Source organism: Dryobates pubescens, chromosome 16 (genome assembly GCF_014839835.1).
Source record: "Dryobates pubescens isolate bDryPub1 chromosome 16, bDryPub1.pri, whole genome shotgun sequence".
Lineage (NCBI taxonomy): Eukaryota > Metazoa > Chordata > Aves > Piciformes > Picidae > Dryobates > Dryobates pubescens.
In genome coordinates, this window is record NC_071627.1 from 19,762,821 (window position 1) to 19,788,957 (window position 26,137).

A 26,137-nucleotide genomic window follows, 5' to 3' on the forward strand; every position below is an offset into this window, starting at 1 on the left:
TGCATCAAACTACAGGCTACTCCATGTTTACTTAGTATACTCTCAGGAAATATGCAATTAAGTGCCTTCCCAGCCCCAGGCTCTGACCCCACCTGCAGCACAGATTATTCCCCCAAAGTGGGAAGCTCATGCAGGCTGCTCCTGGAGGGCAATCTCTTAATGTCATTTTGGTGAGTGCAAATTTGTTACGAGTTACAGTGAGTTGGTACCTAGGAGGATGGGAAACACAACCACAGTGCTGCTCCCGTGGGTCAGGGAGCACAGGACACCGCAGCTCCTGCTGACCTGCAGGGCACCTGACATCGTGAGCACAATGGTGGCACTGGGGTCTTCACTGGCATCAGTCTTTCCACTCAAAGAATTGTTATTTTAGCCCAGCATAAGTGAAATCTTCTCATTTTCAGCTCAAATAAAGGACTGACAAGGTAAACTGCTCTGCAGAACAGCTTCCTATTAGAAGAAAGGTGTAATGACAGTAAATGTAGCTCCACTGGGAAGAGGAAAGGAATTAAATACATCTGCCTTTGAACATACAGAGCTTTTCTTGTGCAATGTGCAAGACTGAATCCTTTGTAATACTAACAAAGACAAATACCTTTGGTCAATAGGTCTTGACATGTAACTTCAAATAAAGATGAAATTTGCCTTATAACCTGTACCTGCTGGTGAACTGAATTATTCTCCCGTCTAGACAATACAGTCTTCTGTAAAACCACAGCAGAATTGCTGGGAGCCACCCAATCTTCCTATAACCCAGCAATCAGCTGCTCAGGTTAAAGTTCCTCCCCTTCACAAGGTTCAAAGTTTTGCTGCAGACCTTATCATAGTCTCAGCCTACGACAACTCTCCATAAACGAGTGCTTGATTCTAAAGTGGTTTGTGTGCACAAATAGGTAATTACAGGAATTTGCTTTCTAGCATTCAGAGGGAATAAAGTCTGCAAAAGGCATTTGATTTCTTAATTTCCTACCACTAAATTCTTTTAAGTCTTGTTTTGAAAGATAAAGTATTTGTTGTCAGAAACAATACCACCCTACTAAATAACCTGAACCACAATCGGCACCTACACACATCTGCATGACTGCACGATATAGAAGTAGTTTGGGGGCTCTGTACAGAGAACTAAAGTACATTATTTTTCCCCCTAAAATGAAGAAGTGCACTTTGTCAGGCATGTTAGAGGCGGGTCACATACACTTTCATGTATTTAACTGGAGCTGCAGCTTCAAAAAGTATGACAAATCTGCTCCTGCCAAACAATGACGTTTCCATTTCTGACATTTCACCTGTAGCCCTCTAAGAGGTCATCCTGAAAGATTTCAGTCCATCCAGACAGTTTTTTGTGTGTTTCAGCATGCATTAAACACAACCTTCAGGGCAATGAAAGGCAGACATCAGGCGTGCGTTTGTGCTGACTGGTGTGACACAAGGCGTTAATGTGCGGCGCAAGAACACAGGAAAGCTCAATGTGGTTTTCAGCATTGGTAGAATAAACAGTAGAAAATGGCCCTGTCTGCTGCTACAACACACACCCTTTCATTTCTGTCATGCCTGTTTTCAGATCTGTTATACAAGGAGGGATTTTAATAGAGCTGAAGGGTGCAATCAGAGCGACTGTGCTGCCAGAAGCAGCACGGAAACGCTGATAGTTGTAATTAGGCAGAATGTGTAATTGAAGCGCCGCACGCTTGAGCCTGAGGTGGCGGCTTTAATGTGAGGTGCTGTGCTCCTCCCCGGACACAGCATGCACAAGGCCCCACCATGCCTCTCCAGCCACAGCTCACCTCTCTGTGCCAAGCAGGCACTGTGGCACCTAGGTGAGAGGAGGCACCTAGGTTCCTAACAGCCATGTAACAGATGGGTAGTTTACTAAACGTTCAGCCTGCTTTAGGGGAACACTTCCTCCACCAGGATTACCATGACAAGGTGCTGGCAAGTAACTGGGAAGCTTGCCCAAGCCCGTGTATTCCCATGCCAACACCAAGTGCCAAACAATAAGTAGTTTGTCACAAGGAAGATCCACTTGGTTCAGGAACTATGACTAAGCCCTGTGGCCTTGGGCACGGTACAGGTGAAGGAGCAGGCAGATGTTCGAGATGTTCGCAACCCCAGAGGCAGTGCTGCTGCTTAGCCCCACACACCTCAACCTTGCAAAGTCCCTCTTCTCCTGTGCTTTGCAGGACACACTAAGCCAACAGGCTTGCAATTTTTCTCTAAAAGAACTAAAATACCATGAGAGATCAACAAGAACTGCGTGAAGCTAGAAACTTGTGATGGAAATTCAACCATCAGAAGGACATAGGCAAGATATGCACCTGTACCCCCCTGTAGAGGACATCACTGCACAACATTTCCAGTTTGAGAGGATGGACTTGTACCCCTGGACTTCTAAAACACAGCACAAACCAGGCTTCTGAGTAATTACACTTTAATTTCAGCTGGTTAACTCACACTAAATAATCATTCATGAGAACTCTCAGTCACCTTAATTGCATAAAGATAAAATAATTTTCAGGGACCTTGTGTGTGGGTGTAAACTTTCAAGTTTGGGTTTGTTGCTTCTTCCTCCACCTCCTTCCCCCCCCCCCCTTCTTTTTTCTTCTGGTGGGGTGGAAATTCTAAAGACTTCAATTAGAAGCAATTACTGGAGATGCAGAAGCTTCTCTGAGGTTAAGCCACCCTTCATTTTCTCAAGAGAAGCCTCTAATTAAATGCAAATAATCACAAATTTCATATAGCAGATTGCCATAATTTCATTATTAGTTACTGGATCTCATTTAAAAAGGAAAGAGGTGGGCAGTAGTGTTGGGCGGATGCAAAGTAATGAGGACTGAAGAGGTCAAGGCTGAATTACCTGTGTAAATCTATTTCTCTTCTATAAATCTGTCTGCAACCACATAATTTCAGTGTTAACAGGTCGTCCTTCATGCAAGTGCACTGAAGTGTAGACCCATAGAAGCTCAGGCCTCAATACAAATAATTACTTCAGTTCATCTTACTGTTGACCATGGCAGCGAAGGCAGGATGGGTAATGGGGAAGATGTAATTGAAGTGGAAATGACCAGAACTAAAATGCAAGCTATGATGAATTCAAATGGTATATTCAAGTTCATCTCCATAGCAGAGCTCTGGAAGAACAGGCACATGAAATGGCAGCAAGTATTTTAAATACATCAATCAGATCAGGTATGGGAGCGAATAAGCAGAACAGATAGAAGAGAATCTGCAGGAGAGGAGGGGACAGACAGACTCCTCACAACCACAGGTCTGTAATTCTGTCCTCAAAACCATTAGTCTTTAGAGCAGGTTCTGACAGATATGAAAAGTAAATGCACATAACTGCAGAGACAATATGCCACTTTTTTCTTACTCCTTTTGTTTAGTCAAACATAAGCTTATCCTAGATAACAGGCAGCAGTTAGCCCACAAGCTGGGGCTTCACCCCAAAGTGAAGGTTGCTGCTGCTCAGTACTCTGAGCTGTGAATGCCAGTTCAGTGTGAAGGAGAGCCGCTTCTACCCCCTTTCCATGAATTACCCTACAACCCAAGAGGCAAACAGCAGGAAATGCCACAAAACATTTTAAGAAGCAGCTTTCTGAAAAGCCGATGGCTTTGTAGTTCCAGGACAAGTTGAAGGAGGCATGGAGCCTACCCCAAGCAGCACCTCAGTCTTCAGGCAACCAGGCAGAAGAGGTGCTTCAGAAGATTTCTATTTTTGTTACAGCAATGGCTTTTAGGTTTTCAAAGCTGAGAAGGTCATTGCTCCCTGTTGTGCCAAGAGTTCAGGAGTGATGTTGGGAAGCTCAGAAGGAAGGAAAAAGCACTAGGAACAACAGAAGGAGGAGTGGAAAATTTACTGTACAGCTCAGCTTGGCACATCTGGTTTGGGTTGGTTGTTTTTTTGGTTGTTGGTTTTGTTTGTTTGCTTGCTTGTTTTTTGTGTGTGTGTTTTTTTTTTAATCCCCAATTAAATCATTTCTCCTACTGTAGAGTGAGACTATGGGGAGGGATCAGATTGTAAGCTCTTCAGAGGAGTAACTGATTATCAACATTTTAGCAGTGAGCATGTTTTTGTTCCTTTGCACGTTCATAATAATACCTTTTACATGTTCTCTAAGAGATGAATCTCTCTCTGCTTCAGAACTGCTAGTCTGAAAATCTTTTGTTGGCACTGAGACAAATGCTAATGTGAAATATCTTATTTCTTCAGATGAAAGAGAAGCTGCGAACAATCTCCTCTGGAGGAAGGTGGCAGAAGGGGGGAATCTGGGATCAAGAGTTTATGACTCATCTCCCTGCACAGCCCACCCATGACCTTTTGCAGTTTGCTGGGTCCTGCTGGTGTCACACCATGAAGCAGCTCTGCCCAGTCTGATAGAACTTCCCATCATGCAGCACAGCAGGGATGTGGGGCACCGGCACATGAGACTCTCTCTGCTCACAGGCAGAACTGCCTGGAAATGAAGCATTACGCCAGGGAGCAAAAACTCAACCTCACACTGAAAACCACCCAAATCTCTGCTGCTCTCCCCACTTTCTCCACCTATTTTTATCCCTCTGCTCTTGGAGGGATCAAAGCAAGTCATAATGTATTTTAATGCAGCAATGTATTTTCCTGCTGTGGAGATAGGCACAAGACAGGTTATAGAGGCTCAGCATGGCCCACACAGCAAATCTGCCAGATGATGTTTTGCCTGCACCCATGCACTGAACTGCAAGCATGAGGAGAGGGGTGTTGCTGAGTTTTCTACCATTTTCTTCAAATCAGAAGCAGTACTAACCAAGAGATGCTGGGTCCTAGGGTCTCTCTCTGTCAGGGCTACATTATCTGATGTCCAGTAGGAAAACACTAATAAAAACTTTTTCTGGTATGGGGACATTTACAATCTCACTTGCTCCTGATGAGTAGTTAAGCACACAGCTTATGCAGCACTTCTGCAGTAGGGACACCAATAAATAAGATTGATTTATTCTGCCTCTGGAAAAAATAAATGATTCTATGATTCTAAATGTGGTTGAGATATTCCTGCCTCCTGGGCACGTACTTTTGTTCACATGGCTTGAGTATGAACAGTGGCTTAGACACAACTGAGAAGAGAAAGAGCTGGAATTCTGTCCATTGAGATGGTAGCACAATCACCTAAGTCTCAGCTCTCCACAAAACCCAACCCAAAATATTTGAGGGAAAAGGTTTCTGTGCCATTGTAACATCTGTATACCACAGGCTGCCTTGTGCAACAGTCAAAGGATAAAAACAAAGGATTATCTAAATGATTGCAGTACAGCATACCCAGCTTGGTTCAGTGGTACTAGTGAAAGACTGCCTATTTCACTCTTTCTTTTGCTCCCATGACATCTGTAAGCACATTCAATGACATGGCAGGTCTCTGAAAAACCCAATGGTTCAGAAGAGAGTAGAGGCAGCGAGGTAAGAATATGGAGTCCTTTAAGTACTTTTTTGTAACAAGGAAGATGAAAGCCTTAACCACTTGTGCTGGCTGAGAAAATGTAGTATTAGGATAATAAAAATCAAGTATTATCAGAGACTGAGTTTTAAAAGGTATAGCACTAGAAGAAACCAGTGCACAATAACTCAGCAAGACATCAGTACCAAATGCTTGACACTCTGGAGAACACGTCAATGAAGGGGTCAAACATAAAACCGTCATGCAATATCACATTAAAACTGACTATATTATTCTAAACTCCAAAAGACTGATGGCAAAAAGGTATTCTATGCTATCTTTAATAAAAGGTAACTAATACCAATTGCTTTTCCTAGAGAAACAGGAACTATCTAGGAATGAAATTCAGATCTCTAAAAGGAGTAAAAGAAAGCCATAACACATTTATTCCCCAGTCCAGGAGGAAGGGAGTTACAATTTGCTGTAAAAACTGTAAGTAAAAAGCATTATGGTGAAGGATTTGATCCATTGATGTCAAAGGCAAGATGCCTACTAAATTCCATGGGGTAAGGATTTCACCCAACAGAAACTTCTTCAACTTAACAGTGCAGTCACTCATAGTATTGCTGATGATGTGAGATCACTAAAAGATTAGTATCTTTATATTGACGCAGTCAACGAGGAAAGAAGGGAAGCACACTAAGCTCTTGGGTCATGCAGGCAGTCTCAAAACAATTACTTGTTTTATAAGAAGAGCTGCATGAATTAGGCTGGAAGAGTGCACAATTTTGTATGCATGTGTGTGTGAGGGTGAGACAGAAGGAAAAAAAGAAAAAGGCTTTCATTCTTTCCTCAGTAAGGATATAGTAATACTAATTCTAACTCTAAACTGTTTTAGCTGACTGATTACAACTGCCCTGCAAAGCAGAAGCTGAAAAGCAGATCAGATTTTTTTCTCATGTTGGCCTTACACCTAAAGAATTACACCTAAAGAATTTTATTCTCATTTTGGCCTTATTACACCTAAAGAATTTTATACTCATTTTGGCCTTATTACACCTGAAGAATTTTATTCTCATTTTGGCCTTACCATTACACCTAAAGAATTTTATTCTCATTTTGGCCTTACCATTACACCTAAGGAAACTCCAGAGAAAAGTGAATATAAACTGCAGAGTCATTTTCTTCTGAGGCAATATTTTCATTAAAAAACCCCAACACCCAACACAACAAAAACCAAAGTCTGCTCCTTTAAATCATTAATACAAGAATCCTGCCTGTTAGAGCAATGAGCTTTCCTAACCTGAATCAATCTTTACTGCTGTGTTATTACCCTACTGTTTTCCTGTAATTAAAATGTGGCAGGTAGTTTACACACAAGAGGGAGTAATTGTATTGGAAATAACTGTTCATAACCAAACTTTAAAAGCTCATTTTTCTTATCAACTTTTAATAAAAAAAGTAAGATAATAATGATATTTAGCATTTGTGCCACCTAGAGCAGCATTTTATCTCTCTAAATTGCTAACATTTCATTCAACAATGCTAAAACACACCCCTTCAGCTATGAATGCAGCCTGCAGTAAGAGAAAATCTGAGCAATGGCAGTCATTTATTCCTGTTCAATTAAAATGTAAGAAAATATGGCTGAATCTCATGCTAAAGGACACAAACCTTCAAAAAACTCTTGTGTGGTTCTGGAAGGAAAAGGCAGAGTTTGCATATGTTGTGGTTAGGGAGAACCCCAACTTCAGCCTGACCAGGTCAGGAGGGGAAGATTCCCCTCTCTCTGCATCTTAAGGAGGATGGAATGAAAAGGGTCATTGCTTGCCTATTTCTACATTGCACTTCCTTAGAGGTGCACGGAGAGACAGCACAAGCAGTGGATTTGCACAGATCTGGAAGTAGCACATGCTCTCCCAGTTTGGAAAGTTTTTTCTCTTATAAAGGGCCTCCCGAACACCAAAGCTGGAGCTTACACTTTGGATGATTCATAGATGATGGTTCTCCAGGAATTTCAAGCCTTGCAAGCTGATTAGGGGAAAGATATTATTTCCCATGTATTATGGTTTACAGCACAGCAGAACCTGCTAGTGTATGTAAGAGTGCAGAATGCCACATGCAAACAGCTTCTATCCCAGAGAGCATACAATCCAAAACACACAAACAGGCTGCAGCTATGGATAGAAACATCAGGGAAGGGCAAAGGAAAAGCAAGAATTCCTCAGTGGTTTGGTGGGCAAACCACATACTTCTACCAGGCATGTCCAAGATCTGAATGAAGTGGAGTTCCCTTTACTATATATCATCAGAAAGTTGAATGATGAATGGTGGTTTCTACCTCAGTTAGGTTAGGACACCATGAGGGTGCATTTGGGTTTCAACCCAAACTCGTGGCTTTGGTCCAGATTAATTCTGTGGTTTGGCTTAAGAATCAAAGTAAGGTTTTGAGGTAGCAACCTTCAAAGAGCTTCCCACAGTTCCAGAGCTGAACAGCCCTGATGTAAATGAATGGGATAAATGGACCAGGCTATAGCAACCAGCTGTGAGACAGGCAGGTGATGTTTGAGGCCCCTCTAGGCCTGTCTCTTCTACAACCTGTGCCTGATAAAGGCATTTAAAAGCAAGTTGAGGATGAAATACTACACGAGAAGTGGATGACGGTACCAGAGGATAGAGCAGATGATGACCAACTGGCCCCATGCAGACATGACACTGCTTTGACAGCACCGTGTAAAAGGCAACAGGCACATATCAATTTGTCTAAGCCTTGAACAATCAGATAAAAGCAAAACCTAGAATAAATTAGTGATGCCTTGCTTATTAAAAGCCATGGATTGGAATGTCATGGTTTGATTTTACAGGAATTTGTTCCTGGAGCATGAGCCAGTGGGGCATGCAGAAGGGATAGAAAGGGAGGTGGAATTGGAGTGGATGGATGCTGCTACAATGTGCCTGAGAAGGTGGTGTGTTTTTTACCCCTCACGATTGTCTTACTGCATCCCCTCCTCCTGCTCCACTCCCCATTATCAGCATTTTAAACATCCCTGAATTTTCTTGAGCAGGTTTGCTGTGCTCATTAAAATACTGTGAACACTTTTTGGCTATAATGAGCACTCATTAAATTCTGGTAAGTGTCAGAACTGTTCCGTGGCATTGAATAGACTCAGGTTCTGAGAGGAGAGCTCAGGGGTGGGAAGGTACTGGAAACACAGAACAACAGAACTACAAACTTTCCCCTCCTTTTTTTGCTCTGCAAGCACCCTCATAGCTCAAACCTGTTAAGCAGCAGCTATTGCTTACTGACTACTCAAATCATTCCCCAGCCCCACAAGGCCTCTCAGCTCCTCTTATCAGAACAGGAACAAATTAAAGATTTTTCCATATTTACATCTCCTCATTTGAGAATTTTCCTACATTTGTTGTTTAGAGATAAAAGTCTGCCTCTAAAATTTCACTTAGCAAAGTGGTTTTCTCAGCCTCAGGGAATGGTGCAGGAGGGATTGCAGAGCAGGATCCAAAGCAGCTGGCGAGGCTGCAGGAGACCAGGAGATGAATGGGTGCATACTGGGGCAAGAATCACATTTTACATGCCTTGTTCTTCTACTTTTTTCCAATTGGCTGTGTCAGAGACACACACCCTGAACAGTGTGGCCATGCCTATAACCACAAAGTGGTTCCCACTGCAGGATTCAGGGCTACCATCTGTCTTTTTAGCACCGAGTGCTGTTCATCGCCTACTAACATCAGAAGATATGAATTAACTAAAACCATATACAAATATACCTCACCCTGGACTAATCCCCAGTGACTCAGAGAGCAAGTGACTGTTTAAGGAAACAGAATCAGACAAGAGCTTGAAGATCAGTGTATCAAAAACAAAAAGGCCCATGTGGGATGAAGAGAGCTGCTGGAAAGTGGGAGGTTTCTGTATGTATCCCCTCAGCAGATGGCCTGCCAAACATAGCACTGAAGGAGAAAGAAGCAGAGAAGCTCACCTGACTTCCCAAGCAACTTGGAGCTGACTGACCACCATCACCAAATAGCAGAAAGCATGGGTCTGACATAGCAAAGTTGCATTCCTGAAAGGTGATGACACCCATGCCACTGTCTGTATGATAAGCCTATGACCAAGTCTTCCATCACCTCACAAATACCTATTTTTTAAACTACTTTCATCTAAAACCCACAGTTCAGCCCAAAATGTGTATCAAAATGGCATCAATTTCACTAGATTAAATAACTGGCCTGGTTCAGCATTAATTGCTCCAGTTTGGCTCACTCTTCACCCACTCATTGGAGCTTTTTGTGGATTGCTACTTTATAATTGCTTGCTCCCTAAGCACACAAGCATTGCAATCTTCTGCACACCTTGTCAGCATGCTGGTTAGAGAAAATGAATGCTACGTGTTCCCCTGACACAGCATTTTGTCTGCTGGACACACTAAGTCAGAGATTGTTTACTCAACTTCTCATGGCCCATTAATGACATAATGTTGTACACAGCTATTTAGGGCTTCACAAGACCAAAGCAGGAAAGAAATGCTGAGAGACTTCAAACATGCTGCTGACACTGGAGCCTGGCTGGTCAAGTCCTTGAAAGTAGTCTAGGAGAATTTAGCCTTACAGCTCTCTCATGAAGTAAATCCAGGATTAAAGCCTCAAACTTAGACTCTACTGGAGACTCAAATGAGCCTAAAATAAGCCCATCTGACCAAGGTGCAATGATTGCTTTGAAGAAGAGAGGACCAATGATTTCATGTCAATCACCCTACTTGTTCAAATTACCTACTGAAAAACTAGAGCCTGCCATACATGAAAGCTCACTAGCCCTGGAAGTGGGGTGTGCCTGGTTCATCAAGTCCTGACTGGCAGGCTGTTTGAACAGGAGTAGTGAAGCATGTCATTTAAAAAGGTAACTCAAGGTCAAGGCACTCCTTACCATCTTGAAAAGTGTTTGAACAGAGTTCAGGTGATGCAGAGAGCACTCTGAGTGCGGAAGGCACCACCTGCCCCACTGTAATCCACCTCCTATTACAGATGCCCAACATTTTTCTAGGGGCTTCTGGAAAGCTCACTCTGGCCAGAGGATCTGTGCAGCAGGGGAGCATTACTGGAAAGGCTGATGTGCACCATCCACAGCACAATGAGAATAAAGATATGGTCTACCTAAATAGCACACTCAGAGAGCCACCCTAAAGTTTTATTTTCCCTCATGAAACTTCTGGAAGCATTTTATTAAGGAACAACATGAATTTTCCCTAAGAAAAAGGCAAATCAAGTTTCTTGACTTTCCAGTCATCAAAAAAACCCAAACCAAACCAAAACAAAAAAGGCAGAAAAAGTGTAAAAGAAAGGCTCAAACACATTCCCACAGCCCAGTTCAAACTGAAGTATTTCATTAATACAACACTTTATAACCGAAAATTGGGGGAGGGAATATTGTTTACGTATCTGCCTGTATATATATAGCAGGTAGGAGGCACATGATTTGCAATGCTGAGCAGATTCCTCAGCCTGACAATGCTGCAGACATCTCCAGCACATGAAGACAATCATTGGGTAAATTTGTTTCTCCCTGTGGTAACGGCGATCCATGGCAACTAAACCACCCCATTATCGAAGCTGCAGCGGAAGCCACGCTCAGAGGAAACACCATCACCCTCCCCAGACCTTCCAGGGTAACCCCTACTTACAGTTGTGAAGTTCATAACCTTCAGAATCCAGATGGTCATAGCAAGGTTCACCAGGATTAAAATCATTAGGAGCAGCACAAAGAAATAGAGGCATCTCTTCCTCCAGCCATAAATCCCCACTTTGTATACCTGGGGTCCTTCCGAGGTCTGCATCGTGCTCCGGTGCGCGTACTGTTCCTGAGGCATCTGAAACGATCACAAAGAAACAACCATGGGTATAAAACAGCACGAGAGAGCTGATGATAAGAACTGCTTGTGTCTGTGCCTCTTAGAGGGGTTTGTTTTTTCTTTCCAGAGTTTACCAGCTGGGCAGCGTCTCTTTCGATATCTTGGTTCTGCATTATTTTTCCTTTCTGCTTACCGCATGCAGGAACGTAACAAAAACCACACACACACACACACACTAAAGAATTTTAGGTGTTAAATGTATAGACACATTTATAAATACATGTGAGCACACTGTCTGAAGGTATCCTATGGAGATCACTCTTGACTGGCTCTGTTCACCGCCCCAGGTTTTGCAAGGCAGGCACTCCAGGGCCTCTAAGGATCCTGAGGGGAAAATTTTGCATGCATTTGGTAAAAGCAGTTGAGTTCAGCAGTTTGTTTGGAAGATGCAATATTACTTCTCAGAGGTTTTAATTTAAAGAAATAATAAAATAAAATAATAATAAAAAAAATATAGTCTCAAAGAAAATCATTCCTTCCAGGCAAAGAAAAAAAGGCAAACAAAAGAAGTGAAGGGGAAATGTTTGCCTTCCCCCCTTTCCACACCCCAATCTTTCTTCACCAAGCAAGCCTGAAGCACAAGGTTGCCCAGCTGCCATGTCATGAACAAATTATCATCAAAGATCTGTGCTGGTCTAACATGATTCTGGTAGTCTGGGTGGATATGGCATGCTAGGACAACATTGGGGCCAAAACCAAGGAAAGAGGGAATGAAGAAAAGCTGGTGCTGAGGAAAGCAGTGCAGCAGCATCTCCAGGAAGAACGGTCCTCACCATGCCCCCTCCTACAAACCCAGTATCCATCTAGCTCTGGGCAGTCAAGGATGTGGCTGGAAAGGGAGAGGTGCTTTCAAGTGACACTGCAACCATCTGGGATGGGGGCCCTGAACACAGCCACCCCACAATGGCTGCGTGTGCACCAAGTTGTGCTCATGGAGGTGTTCTGTGCCATGCAAATGGAAGTGTTCCCCTTCTCATCTTTCACACTGGGGTGTGCAAAAGCCACATCCACGTCCACAGGCTTCCCCCAGGGATCAGCTTCTTAGGTTGTCAGACTTTTTTTGACACACAGGCTCAGGATATCTTATCATCTCTAATAACACATAGTTGGCTGAATGCTTTGCATTTTAGACTCTAGACAGATAAGAAGCCACCCAATGTGTTCTTGCACTACTGATTCAACACCACGGGCCTCTTCCTCAGGGTTCTGGCATCAACATTTGCAAGCAGTCAATTATAAAATTCACAGAGCAAGAGGAAATAATACAAGTTCCTCTCTGTAGGAGTGTGATCTGTGAGGGTGGAATGAGACAATGGTAGAAATTAGATGCTCCTTGATAGCAGCTTATGTTTGTTTACCATTACTTTCCTGGCTTTTTCCTTACTTTTTTGCTAATAGCTCCATACTCCAGCAGCTAATAAAATACAGCATGCAGTCAGTGGCAGGGCAGAGCCCATTTCAAACCAATGTAAGGTGAGTTTCTCGATGGTGTAACTTTTATTCCAGTAGTGTTGCACCAGGGATGAATTTAACACTTCAGCTTTGCTGCCGCAGTGCTGAAGCCCACACATTGGAGACAAAGGCTGCCTGAAGAACCAGTTACTCTTTTTTACCTTCCACTGCTCTAGAATTTGCTAAGAACTGTGTTTTCTAACCTTTTTTAATGTTGTCACCTGCAGCATAAGAGATCAGCCATCTCTCCTTCCATGCACTTTCACCCCTCATCTAGAGTGAAACGGGCGCTAAATAAATCTATTCAGGCACTAAATTCTTTTCAGATCAGAAGCACTGAATCTTTCCCAGTCTACACCTATAAATTAGAAGCCTATCCAGGAAGGCTCTTTAGCCCAAGGAGGCTGGTGTGCTCACACCTCTGCTCTCATCCCAACAACGATGCCCCTCCAGAAGGTAGAGCTGCCCACCTGCCTCTTTCTCTAATATCAGCAAGCGTAAGATCAGCAAGATTTTTAAAACCAGTAACAGATTAGGTCCTCCTCAGGTTTCTGTATCACTGTATTTCAAAGAGAATTTCCCCCTCTATGCTTGAGGGCTACAGTCCACCAAGGAGAAAAAGCAAGTCTGACCTGTGCATAGCAGGGTGCTGCAAAGGATACCCACAAGAGACAACTCAGGGCACCAGCACTGCCCATCTGCAGGCAGCTGCCAGGCCAAGCTCCCTCAGAATCACAGAATCACCAAGGTTGGAAGAGACCTCAAAGATCATCAAGTCTGACTTGTCACCACAGACCTCATGACTAAACCATGGCACCAAGTGCCACATCCCTCTTGAACACCTCCCTCCTTCTGAGCAAAGGTGATGCCTGTCCTTACTAAACTCAGACTAGAACAAGGCGAGTTGCAGACAGCCCATCCACGCCTCCAAGCCTGTCTGCTTTTTCCAGCTTTCTCAACTGGTCTAAAAAAAGGATTTAACATCCCTCCATACCAGGCCTCATTGACAACCTCAGAATGCCCCAGTCCCAGCTATTGCCAAGATCTGCAACAGTCATATCGTGTCAGGAAGAGCTCCTGGTAAAAAAGGCTTGCTCTTAATCAGGGTTGGCTCAGCCAGTTTAGCCAATGTCCATTGAAAGTACACCACCAAAAAAATTTCCATCTGTACTAAAGAGAAGTTTTCAGTAGTGTCAGCAGGGTCACCATCTATCACCCCTCCAGTTCAGACTGGCCAGGGTGGTATCTATATAGCAAACCCACTTGCAGCCCAGACACATCCACAGCTTTTACCAATAGGGGGCAAAGAAGTTGGTTACAACAGATCCAACTCTGTCTGCACCAGTATTTTTGCTTGTGGATGCCAAGTCAGCAACTGTGGAAGGCTTTGCAGCACAGAGCTCATCAGACCCAAGCTGGGTCACCAACAAATACACTCACTTGGAGAAAAAAACAGCTCTTTTTACACTGCTACAACCACTCTGATATGTGCAAAGGGAAAACTTAAAGAACAATAAATTACAGAGTTTCCACTACCTGGGGGAAATTACAACCACAACTACTGTACAGTCAAGGATTTTATTGCCTAATATTTTAACAGGGGATCCTGGAAAGCACATAATAAATGCAGCCTCTCCTTTGGAGAAAACGAATAAATTGCACTGCTGAACCTCCCAAATCATGAAAGAGGCTTGACCAATAAGAAACAGTATGAAATACCCAGCTCAAAATATCTCTTTATTGCAAAACTTCCTACTCTCTCTCCTGGTGGGTTTTTCATTTGGTTTTTTTTGCTTTGTTTTGGTTCCCCCCTCCCCCCAATCTTTTCTTTATCTGCAGTCTCTAGGATGAAGAAAATAGCCTATCCAGCTGGGGCAAAACTTTGCAGACATCAAAAGACTTTATAGGAACAGAACATAACAACAAAGAGCAACTTGTGTCCACACAGCAGTCTGATTTGGAACATTTCTCTGATTCTGATAAAATATTTAGCTCACAAGTGTCCTAGCAGAGACAGAGCAACTAAAGTACTACAACACGCAGGAGGAGCGTGAGTTAGTGAGGCAGCATAAATATATAACAAGAAAATAACAGGGGAATCATAGAAAGCACACCCCTTCCATACAAACTCTCACACAGCTGTATCTAAAGCTATATATGATTTCCACCTAGCACTTCCCTCCTGAACTGTGAAAAATCAAATGAAGATGCTTGTGTCTGTAGTTCTCTAGGAAGGGAAGACAGAATGATGGACAGAGTGCTGAGTGACTAGAATAAGGTGGCTTGCAAGGCAGAATACAGAATTAACCAGGTTGGAAAAGACCTTTGAGATCATCAAGTCCAACCTATCACCCAACATCATCTAATCAACTAAACCATGGCACCAAGCACTCCATCAAGTCTCTTCCTAAACACCTCCAATGATGGTGACTCCACCACCTCCCTGGGCAGCACATTCCAATGGCCAATCACTCTCTCTATGAAGAATTCTTCCTAACATCCAGCCTAAACCTCCCCCGGTGTAGCCTGAGACTGTGTTCTCTTGTTCTGGTGCTGGTTGCCTGGGAGAAGAGACCAACCTGCTCCTGGCTACAACCTCCCTTCAGGTAGTTGTAGACAGCAATAAAGTCTCCCCTGAGCCTCCTCCTCTCCAGGCTAAGCAACCCCAGCTCCCTCAGCCTCTCCTCACAGGGCTTGTGCTCCAGACCCCTCCCCAGCTTTGTTGCCCTTCTCTGAACACGTTCCAGCTACTCAACATCTTTCCTAAACTGAGGGGCCCACAACTGGACACAGGACTCAAAGTGTGGCAACTATGTGGGGAACCAGCTATACCTCATATCAATAATCTGCTCTGTATGGGAGGGAAAAGTATGCTAGTCATAATTTGCATTTTAGCTAGTTCTCCTGACTCAAGCATTAAAAAGAACTAAGGCACACAAAAAATAAATAGTATTAGTATGAAAGGACATCCATGTGGTTGCACCGGCAAAGTCCTCCCCCACCTTTCAATTACTGAAGGGGGAAGGCTGCTTGTTGCTTAATTGGATTTTCCTCTTCTTCTTCAGGAAAATAATAGGAACCACCACCTCATTTCATGACAGTGGTGAAAAGATAATACTGAAACAAATACAGACATTGGAGAGCGAAGCACTCCTTCCAGAAGTCACATCTGAAAGTGTCTGCCTGACGTGAGAGGGCTCAAAGACACCCGTGCACAGCCCTGGAGCACCCTCTGCACATGTACAATCCCATTTTATAACACAAAAAAATGCAGCATACCAAATCTTCACAGTTTACCCACAGACAATATTACCATGGCTACAAAAGTCTAGCCTGGAACCTGGGTAATTCTCCACGGAATTTTTGCCACTGCACAAAAATTAGGTAAAAAAAAATAGAGGTACTAAGTTTTGCATATGAGCTCTACACTGTGTGTACATGAACAGTGCAAAAAGGGCATGAAGCAAAATCCAGCCCAGTTAGAAAAGCTATTTATCCTTTTGCCTTAGCACACCTTAGAGATACGGTCCATGACAGGAAAGATTTATTTGTTTTTTTTAAGACCACTGGAAGAGTCATGTCACCACATCCCCTGACCCACACAGACTGAGTACTACTGGCAAAGGAGCTTCAGCACGTTCTGTCAGTAAAGCTGAAACCAGGCTCCGCTGAAAGGCATCACAGAGCGGAACTGGCACTGAGCTTCCAAAAACCGCATCAGACCCCACTGGTTATGGCAAACCTTTATTGCATGTCTCTCTCCTTTCCACTACGTCCTCCCAGCCTGACAGAAAGCTTCTCACTCAGGTGGCACAACCCTGATTAATGATTCATCAGGCAGAAGAAGTGTTTTATATGCACAGGGATGGATAAACACCTTTCCTTTGCAAACATCAGAGCTGTAACATCCCTTGGCCATGCCGGCTTTGTAGGCTCAGTGAGGGCTATGAATAGGGTGAGGCACAACAAAAGGAATCAATAATGTTTCTGTGCCATGGGGGTTTCTTTGATCAGCCCTTGAATGATGTATGCTTAGTAATAGAACAATTTAAAGCTAAAAGGGTTGCAATCTGGGAAGACAGCATCTGTCTTATGACCCCACTTGAAATTTGCTGCTGAAAATGCCCTAGAGCTCATCAAAACCACTCACTACAGCACAGACCCAAAGCCCCTGAGCTATGCACAGCCAACACGGTATCTCTCCTCCCTTTCTGCTTGGTACCAAGGTGTAACAACTTCATCAGCAAACCCAAGAGCATCTGACCCCAGGCTAACCCATAGCACATGGATGGGAACACGTTTCTAGAGATCAGATAGGGGTTCAAATTCCCTCAGGCCTTGGACCTGCATTTCCTACATCTGCTCTGTCTGTGTGTCTGTCCCACCAACATCTTTATTACTGGGTTTTGGTTTGTTTGTTCTTATTGGTTTGGGTTATGTGGGAGGTTTTGTGTTTTGGGGTTTTCTTCGGTTGGTTGGTTGTTTTTTTTCCTGATAGAAAGCTTTTGGTTTGGGCTCCAATGAGGAAAAAAAAAAGCCACCAACCAAACAAAACCAAACACAAAACCCTCAAACAAACCTAAAAACCCTTCAGAGGTGGTCTCTGCTGTATCACTGGGAGGCAATGCACTTGTATTCACTAGCTGTAAATGCTCTGCAGATTCATCCTCTTTAATTTCTCTCTAAGTCCACACTATCCACCAGGTTCAAAAGAACAGACGTTTCTGGAGCGTGACTGGGAACAAAATCTGGCATGAAGACGAGTGTTTTGAGCCATATATCAACAAGACATTTTGCCTCTCCACTCCTCACAAAACTCTCTCTCAAGCTTGACACCACCAGGCCCATTAATCCACCAGTGTTGTGACCCAAAATTGATTTGTGGCCCTGTACACAGGCCAGTCCATAGCCTGGGTCTCCATAAAAGCATCATGCTCTGGAAAATGACTCCTCACTCTTCTCACTTGTAGCTTGGCCATCAAGGGCTGAGCACTGTGGAATAGCCCAAAGGATAAAATATTTGCTGGAGTAGTTAAACCTTATAGTAGTTTTCTTCAGTGCCATCTAAGCCATGAACTTGGGCTCTTGTTCCTCGATGGTTGTGTCAGCATAGCCTCTGTCACTGCCACTGGAGTCCCCAGAGCTGAAATCTTTCTGCTCTGGCCTTCCATGACTTGGGAACACCATCATCACTCAATGCTCACTTCTCAGGTTTTACTGCAATGGGATATGTGACCAAAGTGACACAAAAAGAAAGGAAACTTTCCAAATAATATTCTCTTCCTTTCTGACTAGTTTCTTTCAGTGAGGTACATCACCTGTAGAGTTCTTCAAGCATCTAGACTGATTCCAGCATGAACAAGCACATCAACAAGCTCTGACTGGTCTGCACAGGACTGCACAGTCCACCGGTGCATGCTTTGCCTGGTCCATGGGGAAATATCACTTTTCCTGTCCACATGCTTGTATCTTGAGGAAGTTGAACTCATTCAGCACAGACAGCTGGGGATTCATCTCCTCGTAAAGCACCTCTAATGCAGCTCCCTCAATGCTCCAGGCTACCCCCTACCTCTAGCATCCTGAGACCTCATGTAATTTCCCCAGCTGCTAGGGCTGACATCATTTTGACAGTAAACGTGCTTGAGGGCAAGGCCACTGCAAAAGCCTCAGTTTATAAACCAGGATCTTTGAGTAGATGAACGACTGAAAAGCTGATCTTGGGATTTCTGCTCTGCTCCATCACTGATCTGCATTCAAGGAGCACCTACAGTAAAACTTGAAACATAACGCAGCTTGCCAGAACAAAACAAAATAACAAGTAGCTCCACCTCTGAACAACATCTTGCAAACCAGAAGTGGTATTTTCTTGTGATGGTGCAAGAGTCTGTGAGCAATGTAATGATACTATTGCTTCTCTCCTCTAAGAAGAGGAGAAACGTGACTGCTTTCTTACTTAGGAGTGTTTCTCCTAAGTTTTAGACTTTTTTTGGTGATAGTTTCCTTATCTCATTATTTGGGTGGTTTTTTTTTTCAGAATTAATGAGAAAATGGAAAGAGCAGTTAACAAGGGAGAGAAAAGTTTCTGCAGTGACTTCTCTTCTGCATCAAGCCAGTCAACAAAGAATGTCTTCCACAAAGTGCCCCACGATTCGCAGCGATGTATTCACACTGCATGCAAACATTGTACTGGCTTTGCTGCATTCACACCCTGGTTCCTCTGCGCCACTCAGATGATGTGAAGCAATCATGAGCCTATGTCCATCTGTGCCAAGTTTATAAATGCTCTTTCCCACCGGAGTGTCTCAAAGCAGGATGAACAAATACGAGAACTACACTAAAATAGCCAGCAGCAGGTGTGACTGCAGGAGGCTACGGGAACAGCAAGAGAAATAGAATCAACTGAGCTTGAATCAGAAAGCAAGCTACAGGAGGTGATACTTTGAAGACTTCTGCCCCAACACACTCTCGCTCCACAGTACCAAGAAAGAGATATGGATGTAGGAATGTGCAAAGCAGGATCGTAATATGGATTTATACTGTCGGAATCCAACTGGCATGGCACAAATTAAGAACTGTGGGCTTGAGCATGTGCCAGGATCCAGAGCACAGTCTCTGCAGTGTTCCTGCTTGTGCCAGTTAAAACTTGTTCTGCTGCATCTTCCCTCCACCATCTTTCCTCCAAATGATGTGCTTACCGTGCTTTATCCATTTAATCATTTGCACAGAAATGCTTTCTAGTTTGCTCTTAGGAGGGACCAGGAGAAGGCATGTATGTGTTAGGGTGTGCTAATGCTTCTCTTATCTTCCAAGATCAAGAGATCCTCCAATTTAACTTTAGGTGCATAAGATTCTGCCCATATATGTAGACACACTTCAGTCCTTTTGGATACGAAGCTTGAATACTTGACATGGGTGGAGCTGCAAAAAGGTCACTGCTGACAGGGGAAGGCTCAGGAACAGCTGCCAGAGTTAGAGAGGAAAACATCACCTCCCTTGATCAAATTTAGCTAAGGGTGTTGCAAAGAGCCTCTGAGTCTGCCCTGCCTGAATTCACACCCATGCACCAGTGACTCCAGCTGGGGTCCTGTAAAGAATGGGTACAATGAACAGCATTGCTAGGCACTTAGGCATCCCATGATCCAGACTGTTCCCATACCTCATGAAAACCCTGCACTGCTCATTTCACCCAGATGTGGGGCAGGAGTACCCCTAAAGCACAGCCCCAGCTCCTTCTTGCTAAGACAGATGTATTCCAGTCTCTTTATCTCTCTGGCTCTTCACTGATGATCAGAACTGGGAGCTGGGTTGCTGCATGATCAGAAGAAGAAACCCGAATTTTCTTTTTTTAAATTTTTTTATAAGCTTATAACTAGCAGTGAAGAAGGTAATAGGCTGACTGGATGCCTAAATTATCAGCTGCTGAGAAGAGCAATAGAACTCTAAGTCAGCAGGGTAAGATGGCAGCCTGTGAAGGCTCAAGCAGCCTAGATCACAGGAAGCCTTCATTTAACACAGCATTTTCACCACAGGTGTATTTTCTGCAAAGCAAACTTTGAGCTTATCAAGCCTCTTCACTTTCATCACATGCCTCTCTTCCACAGCTCATCTCTGTCCTTCCTCTTAATATCCTTCATCCCTATTAGCCTCATGGATGCTACAGTACATCCATGTCTTCCCAAATCAGCAAAGTTCCTCACTTGGCTTAAACCAACCCATTTCAGCTCACCATCACTTTCACAGGAAAAAGCAGATAAGGTGGCAAGGAGAAGACACTCCCAAAACACCTTTCTCTTTTCCCTTCCGTCACATCAAATCTGTTTGTATTGGGCTAGATAACATTCCCATTGAAGTCCAAAATCCACTGAATCCTATTCTGTCCACATAGGGTTTGCTGTCTGCCACTATCCTTTGGAGCTACCTGCGTACACACTTCACCAGCATTACTGGGAGAAAACTCTGGATCTGATGCACTGAGAGGGTGAACCTCACTTTGTCACTGAAGTTTTTTGATTGCCAAGATGAGTGACTGAGCCCCCTGCACGTGCAGTCCCTCTGGCTGCAGTCAAAGCAAACTGTGGGGTCTGCTAAGCCAGAAACGTTTAGCGCTGTCCCACTGTATAATTTAATATCCTTGATTCATTCCTTGTCGAAAGAAGAAAACACCACACACCACCACTAGAAAACACATCTAAAAAGCATTCTCAACACATCAAATAACATCACTGTGGAAACTCAAGGAAGAGGCACCGGCAGAGGCAAGGAAGTTTGTGAAGCTACATGAGCGGGCTGCTCCTGACACCTCCATCCGCCTTGACGAGTGCACCCTACCCTAACTCCCAAACACAAGCCTGCCATATAAGGTGCTGGTATCTCTGCAAAGGCAAGACAAGCTTTAATGCTGCAACTAAAAGGATGAGAGAGCATTGCTTAAATCTGTCAGGCTCCTAAAGAGAAAGAGAGCTTTTGTCATAAATGTTTCTCAAGTTATTTGGGGAAAGAAACGCAAATCAGCAGTTGCAGAGAGAACAGCCCTTAAATTAATGATTTTCCCTCTAATCTGCTCTACATGGTTTCTGACTGTGCTGTCTGTTGCAGTTATCTCATGCTTTATAAAATACAGAAAAAAAAATATGCTGAGAAATCACAAGGCAGCGATTATTACTGACTTATCACCCCTCTTCACAAGCTGGCTGTACCAGGAATTGCCCAACAACCCCCAGACAAACACACTTTCAACTCATTGAACAACTATAATACACTGTACAAATAAATGCATTTATATGACTGAATTGCACTTTGCATTAAAATCTGTACGTGACACATGGTACAGAGCCACCCTTTCTGTGGCTGCAGTTTATATTCTTATTTATTGCCCCAAATGAAAAAGTTAAGAATGATTTTGTTTCAGCGTTCACGCAGAAGGAGTTGCTTTGCCTTCCCACTTACTACTGAAGCAAAGTTAGCCAGAAACCACCACCCAGCCTCAAACTTCTCCCATCCCTTCAGGAATATGCCACAACTTCCCATTTTCAATTATTTTCTTTCTCCCCTCTAAACGGTCTGAAAGCAAGAAGCCTCTTTGCAGGAGCACAAAAGAATAGCAAATCACCCCGGCCGCAGCAGCAAGGAGCTATGCAGCTCTTACCTCTGCCTTGGAAGACAGATGCAGACTTGGAGGGGTTCTGGAGGCTGGGGAGAAGATGCAGCACGGCTTTCAGAGCAGCACGAGGCCCGGCCTGCGCTCATGAGCTGCCCCTGTCAGATTTTCCAACAGCAGAACTGCAGCCAAGTCCCTGCCCATGCCTGAAGAATTTCCTGAACAGCATTCCCGTTCTTTTTCTAACTGCTTTGAAACCACACTGTCTGTACTTCAATAAGGCTTTGTCAGGCCAAGTTACAGCTACTGGGCTGGCTCCAGATCGCAATTGCAAACAGATGTGTTTTGTGTTAAAAGCCCCCTTCTCCATGCACAAATTCAGACAGAGACCCCCCCCCCCCCATTTGTACCCAGACCTCCAGCCTGCAGGTCTTGCCTTTGCAGCTCTACAGCTAGCCATTTCAGTTAAAATGAATAAAAGGACTTTGTGGGTGGTGATTTTGTTTGGGAAGAGGAAAAATGGGGTGGGAGGGATCCCATTCCCACAGATAACACCTTACCCTGTCTCATCTGCTTTGCTAGTACCAGTGGTGATGGGAGCCCAGGTGAACAGACAGCTTTACCGAACCCCAGCAAGCAAGTAAACACAGGAATTCAAATTTCAGTTCACCACTACTCTCTTCTTACCTTTGCCTCTGTTTCTTATAAAAACTGTGAGAAAAGAAAGCATATTTTTAGCATCTCTAGATTCAGCTCAGCACATCAGAATTCTATCCTAATCTTGACACACACTCCTGTATCTGCTTATACTAAAAATAATATAACTATTTTTGAGTACTTTCATCCCTCTCTGCTTTCCAGCTGTCCAAGCCCTTAAAAATATTTTAAGCACCTTGCATCTCCCTTTTACAGAGCATTAACGTTGCTCTGGCGTTGGCTTAAGGAAAAGAAATAGAAGACATAATGTTATACCTTTAGTCAGAACGGGTCCCAGTTCTTAATATCTGTAATCATTTCCAGACAGCACCATGGGTCAAAGCACCAAACGTGGGCTCTGCAGGTTGAGGTGCCCTGCTCCTGGCATGTGCCCCTGAAGCAGAGCCGGAGTAGATGAAACACACATGGATGTCCCCCTTATACCACCACAGCTAAGTCCCACCAAAGATGAAACACAGCAGCAGAGTTGTCAAGGTAACAATATAGAAAAAGAGACAGTTTAAAGAGAGAGAGTTATATTTTTCCCACTTAATGTTCCTTTTCAATCCTGTGCACTCCACTTCCACTGGGTTGTTCTGTTCTGTGATTTACAGAGGTGTGGCAGCCAGATGAAGTGTTTACAAGAGTCAAATGTGGCTAGGGATTGGAAATAATTTGGAGCCTTATGTATGGTCTGATCCAGAGCTCATTGAAGGCAGTGGGAAGCTTGTTGACTTCCATGGGCTGTAGATTAGGTCCACAGCACAGCCTCATTTATGCACTGGAAGGCAAGATCTGCCTTACACACACTGGCAATGAGACCTTAGGAAAACTGCATGGTCTGCCTATATGGAAAGCCTGCAGTACTCCATCCATCCAGCCTGTTCTGAGAACTGTTGTGGTAACACTGCGAGTGGTTTTCCCCTGCAGCCTGCCCTACTACCAAAATGTCCTGTCCATAGCTCCTGCCAAGAGCCATATGTCAGTCAGCAATGTGGCCCACATAATACAGGCCAGATTCTGGCAACATGGACCAGCAATGAAGTGCACTGAAGTCAGTGGGGATGTACATGGGTTGCGATGCTACGTTGCAGAAGACTACATGAATATATGTAAATATATTGCAGTCTTTGTGCCTCAGTTTTCAGGACTATAAGCCAAGGGAAAGGCATGCACACAAGCCCCACACTACCACTGGTGATAGCATTTCAGATTTATTTGCACAGCTTGTGAGGAGTCAGTTTGTGCCAGAAAAGAAACCACAGACTTTTGGACAGCAGAAGACAGCAGAGCTGTCAATGCAGGAGAGTCTCCTTAACTGGCTGCAATGGCAATGATAATACTCTTTGGATTGGCACCCAGTAACAGCCGAAACCAAAGGCGCCTAAAGCCTTTGAGGTCTCTTAGTATAAATAAACTGAAACAGGGAAATGTGAACCACAGATTCACATAATTAGATTTTCAAGACAATCAGGCATCAGCAGAGCTGTTTGCCTTCTGTCTTAAATTTCCTCATGGTCTTTCCTCAGCAAACCAGTTAGGTTTGGTGACAGGCGGTAACTTCAGTGGACAGACATGTGTTTTGAGTTAAGCACATGCTTCAGTGCTTTGCAGTCCAGGACTTCCTACAGCAGCCTGGCTCTGGCAGGACCAACAGTCAAATCATTTCCCACATGGCACTGCAGTACTTTGCAGTTGTTCAGTTCTTCACATAAATATGGCAACTCAGTGTTTTTCAAATCTGCCTTCATCTGAACCCCTAATTATTGGTCTAAGGAGGTGCACACCCCTGTAACAGGTTCAGAGAGAGAGGTTTCTATGCACCCTACACCTAACTCTCTTTTCTGTCATTTTTCCCAGTTCCCTTGGGAATAGTCCATACGTCTGTGGACCACAAGCTGGAAAGCACTGCTGGAGATAACTTAATCCCTTATTAAAAATGTAAATGATCTCTTCTGTTTATGAGCCATACTTTCTATTTTCAGAATATTTATGCGAGCTAGCAGTGTGCTGGCAGGTAGAGACATGCAGAGGTGACAGCATTAATACTGCATTTTTTCCACTGGCATAATTAGTAGGCCAAGTCTATAAATATTTACATTAAATCTGTCAGGCATCACACCAACCTCACTGATAACTTTAGGGTATCTTACTGTAAACTGCATTAATGACTAACTATTTTGTCATCAAGTAACATATAAAGTGCTCCTTCAAACTAAGCCACTTTGACTAGGTTGTTTTTATCTCTTTCTCATTTGGGTATGGGGTTTAAAGGTGCTCCAGGCATCAGAACTGTGGCTCAGGGACTGTTCTGTTTTTCTGCTATTGAGCTATCATTTGTATTAACACCTGTGCTACCAAAAATATAGGAACCTCGCAAGTGGAAAACCTAACTTGATGTCAACATAACTATCTGTGTAACTGCTATTACTTCTCAGTACTGGCAGGGTTATGAGGATCAAAAAAAGGTAAAAATAAAAATAAACCTTACTAGAGCTCTTTGGGAAAGATAGAAACAAATTACCTCCCATTCAGAGCTCCAGCATCACTGCAGCTGCAGACTGCAAATTGTAAGGACTTCCATTTCTTCCAGAAGATCCACTCCATCTGATCCCATGACTTTCTACACCAAGAAATACATGAGACATACAAAGGGTAGGAAGGAAAAATTCCTCTTAACCATTTATACCTGTCCTTCATTATGCATTTAAAAAAATAAACAAATCAAATTGTAACCATCAGATCATGGGAGTTTCTCTTTCCCTTCTACTCTGCCCTATTGAGGCCTCATCTGGTGCACTGTGTCCAGTTCTGAACCCTCCAGTTCAAGAGAGACAGGGGAAGAGTCCAATAGTGAGCTGCAAAGACAATGAGGGGACTGGAGCACCTCACATACAAGGAAAAGCTGAGAGCCCTGGGGCTTCAGCCTGAAGAAGACTGAGAGGGGATCTTATCAATGTTTATCAATATCTAAAATGACCTCATCAATGTTCATAAATATGCAAAGGGTGAGTCCCAAGAGGATGTAGCCGGGCTCTTCTCGGTGGTGCTCAATGACAGCACAAGGGGCCATGGGTGGAAGTTAAGGCATAGGAAGTTTCATGTAAATAGGAGGAAAAAAATTTTCACTGTGAGGGTGAACAAGCTGCCCAGGGAGGTTGTAGAGTCTCCCTCTCTGGAGATATTCAAAACTCGCCTGGATGCATTCCTGCGTAACCTGGTGTAGGTGATCCTGCTCTGGCAGGGGGGGTTGGACTAGATGATCTCTTGAGGTCACTTCCATCCCCTGAAATTCTGTGAAACTCTGTGATTCTCTAAAGGGTAGAGATCAAGAGGAAGGGGCTGGGCACTATTCAGTGGTGCCCAGTGACAGCACAAGGGGCAAGAGGTACAAACTTAGCACAGAGGAAGTTCCACCTAAATGTAAGGAAAAACCTCTTTACTCCAAGGGTGACAGAGCATTGGAACACTGTCCAGACAGGCTGTAGAGTCTTCCTTTCTGGAGGCTTTCAAAACCTACCTGGACATGATTCTGTGCAACCTGATCTAGGCATAACTGCATT

General features: G+C 43.8%; 1 protein-coding gene across 2 annotated transcripts in view; it reads right to left on the minus strand.

Moving 5' to 3' along the window:
• The window catches only part of SGCD (sarcoglycan delta), a 354,310-nt gene that overhangs the window by 125,445 nt on the left and 202,728 nt on the right, over nucleotides 1-26,137 (minus strand). Inside the window, exons 1-2 of one of the 2 annotated variants that reach the window (XM_054168464.1) lie at nucleotides 21,927-22,016; nucleotides 11,102-11,287 (exon numbers count right to left, since the gene is read on the minus strand). In XM_054168464.1, the coding sequence (XP_054024439.1) occupies nucleotides 11,102-11,287 (186 nt within the window). In that variant the 5' untranslated portion in view covers nucleotides 21,927-22,016. Of the gene's footprint in view, nucleotides 1-11,101; nucleotides 11,288-21,926; nucleotides 22,017-26,137 lie in introns of those variants that run through there. The other variant, XM_054168463.1, reaches the window with a different exon arrangement.